The sequence below is a fragment of the Protobothrops mucrosquamatus genome, unplaced genomic scaffold (genome assembly GCF_001527695.2).
Source record: "Protobothrops mucrosquamatus isolate PMUCROS unplaced genomic scaffold, P.Mucros_1.0 scaffold2756, whole genome shotgun sequence".
NCBI classification, from domain to species: Eukaryota; Metazoa; Chordata; class Lepidosauria; order Squamata; family Viperidae; genus Protobothrops; species Protobothrops mucrosquamatus.
Window position 1 is genome coordinate 6,653 of NW_015388795.1, and position 2,387 is coordinate 9,039.

The window sequence follows — 2,387 nt, forward strand, 5'->3', positions numbered from 1 at the left end:
CAGTGCAACCTTCCCAAAGATCAAGGCCATTGGCCACAGGATCACTCAGGGCCTTTTCTGAGGGGGGGTCTCAGATGAGCTTCAGTTGGGGGCCACACGTGAGACTCGCACAGGATTCTCTCTGTTGGGGACCATCGGGTCAGGATGGGGTCCTACACCCAGGACATGAAGCAGGAGGACCCTCAAACTGTGCAGGAGAAACTGCTCTAGGGGTCTCCTATGCCCAGAGGGAGGGGGCTTCAGACCCAAAGGCAGGGAGGGCTGTGGGGCGGCAGTGGCGATAGGTGGGCAGTCCTGGAAAAGGCCTCTGGGGTCTCAGGTGGAGGGAGGGTGGCTTTGAGTGCCAAAATGGGGCAGGATCCTCCAGTTGTGAAGGAGAGAAATGGCAGAAATGGCTAAGTGAGTGTAGGGGCAGTCTCGGGTGTCCCCCAATGGCTCCCCACAAGTGCTTGAAGGGGACCACATCTCCTGGCATCCTGGTCCTCAAAAGTAGGATTGAGGAGAAGCAGAGAAAGGGGGCCCCCAAGCAGGATGGGGGTCCTGCCCCTTCCCCTCCCTGGATCTGCCCATCCTCCTCCCGAACCAGTTTTAACTTTGGACTCGAAGTAGTCGGGATGGTTGATCCAGAGGCAGGGGAGGTGTCAATCTGGGGAGGGGAAGGGGAGAAGGGAGGACCCTTCTGCAGGGAAGGGAGAGGAAAAAGGAGGAGGAAGAGAAAGGAAGGAAGGAAGAATTCCAGGATTTTTCCTACAATGTTTATTCTTTTATAGCAAAGCGAAGGGAAGGGATTCAGACGAAGAGTAATGAAGATGAAGCTGCTGTGGATTTAAAGCCGGGAGAGATTTGGATGTCTGGACTGACAGGTCCAGAGTCCCTGGGGTCCATCTAGATGGTCTCCATCCCTCCTTCACAAGAAAGAGAGGCCTTCAAAGGAAAGCCAGAGGTGTCTCAGCAGGAGAAGCTCCAGGCTGCCATTCTTCTCCTCCCCCCAATCTAAAATCTTGACCCTCCATTTTTCAGAGGTTGCGAAAAAGCCAGAAATTCATCAGTTACTGAAAAAAAAACCAACTTCCTTTCCCATCAGGAATCAGGAAGGACAGCAGGTTTAATTCATGAGTGCTGTAGAAAAAAAGAGATGGGGAAGAAAGTTAGAAAATAAAGTGAAACCTTCAGTGTAAATAACTTATTATTCCTCTCTTTCAACCGCCCCCCAGACAGGCCCACATTGAAGGGGGCTGGTTGATAGGTAGGAACAAAGTGAGGGAGTGTCCCCCCCTTTTTTCAAAGTGGAAAAGGATGCAAAGGACCAGCAATTCATCTCCAGAGGCTTATGGATTTTTTCCCAATTCACTTAACTGGGGGGTTAATCAAGAAAGGAGGCTTCCCCCCCCAGATGTTTCATATTAACAAGATGGGGCCAGGATGGGGAGTGGTAGCAAAGCTGGGTGTTGCTTTGCCAGAAATTGTGTGAAATTTTCACAAGGAGACTTCCCTTCTCTTTTGCAATTTCCCAAAACCTGGAAACATCCTGGGGCAGATTTTAGTGTTTGTGTGTGTGTTTGTTTCGGTTGCACTGTTTTCAGGTCTCTGTAATGAAAAGCTGCCCAAAATTTCAAAAATTTGTGTTATCCACAGCAAGGAGGTTTTGTTCAGGCACTTTTTTTTTTTTTAAAAAGGAACAATTAACGAATGTTAAAGAAACATCTATCACTTGAGGAGAAACTCACCTGCAGGGGGCTGGATGGGAGTTGCTGGAAGGAGAAAAAGAGCCAATCAGGACCCTTCATGGGCTGGAGGACTCAGGGGGTCCCCCTCCCCATCGATAGCCCATAATAGGTTGCAGGATGCTCATTTATACAGTAGACTGTCAAAGAACAGAATTTCCCAAGCAAATTTCCCAGGGGAGCCTCCTTGCCATCTGCTAAGCTTGCTGAGAGGCCTCCCCTAGATGGTCCCCTCCCCACAATTTCTTATCCAGCCCCCCAGACTCACCTGTCTTGCTCTTCAGGTAGAGGGAAAGCCCCATGGTGAAGAAGATCACCCCGATCACGGCTGCAACGATCCCCGTCCAGAGTTTGCTCTTTGCAGAGTTGGAGGTACGGGGCTCTGGGGAAGGAGAAGGAGCCTCCCCTGAGTAGGAAGATCAGGGCCAGCTACCCCCCCAGGAGGGTCTGTCCCAGCTCCCCCCACAGGGAGGGTCCCTCCCCCCTTCTCAGGGCAGAATGGGGTCCCCAGACCAGGAGGAGATGGAGGAGAGGGGCTCACCCCATTGGACGGTGATGGGGGCCTCCAGGCTGGCGTGCTCCACCTGGCAGGTGTAGACGTCCCCCCGCTGGGGCTGGGTCTCCAGCATCACCTGGAGTTGGTAGGTCCAGTCTCCATTCTGG

The 2,387-nt window shown here is 52.2% G+C and overlaps 1 protein-coding gene across 1 annotated transcript in view; it reads right to left on the minus strand.

Moving 5' to 3' along the window:
• Positions 1 to 1,992: 1,992 nt before the first annotated feature.
• Positions 1,993 to 2,387, minus strand: part of LOC107296336 (DLA class II histocompatibility antigen, DR-1 beta chain-like) — a gene marked incomplete at its 3' end in the record, with an annotated part of 29,274 nt that continues 28,879 nt past the window's right edge. The window contains exon 4 of the mRNA XM_015825681.2: positions 1,993 to 2,106. Within this exon, the coding sequence (XP_015681167.2) occupies positions 1,993 to 2,106 (114 nt within the window). The remainder of the gene's footprint in view (positions 2,107 to 2,387) is intronic.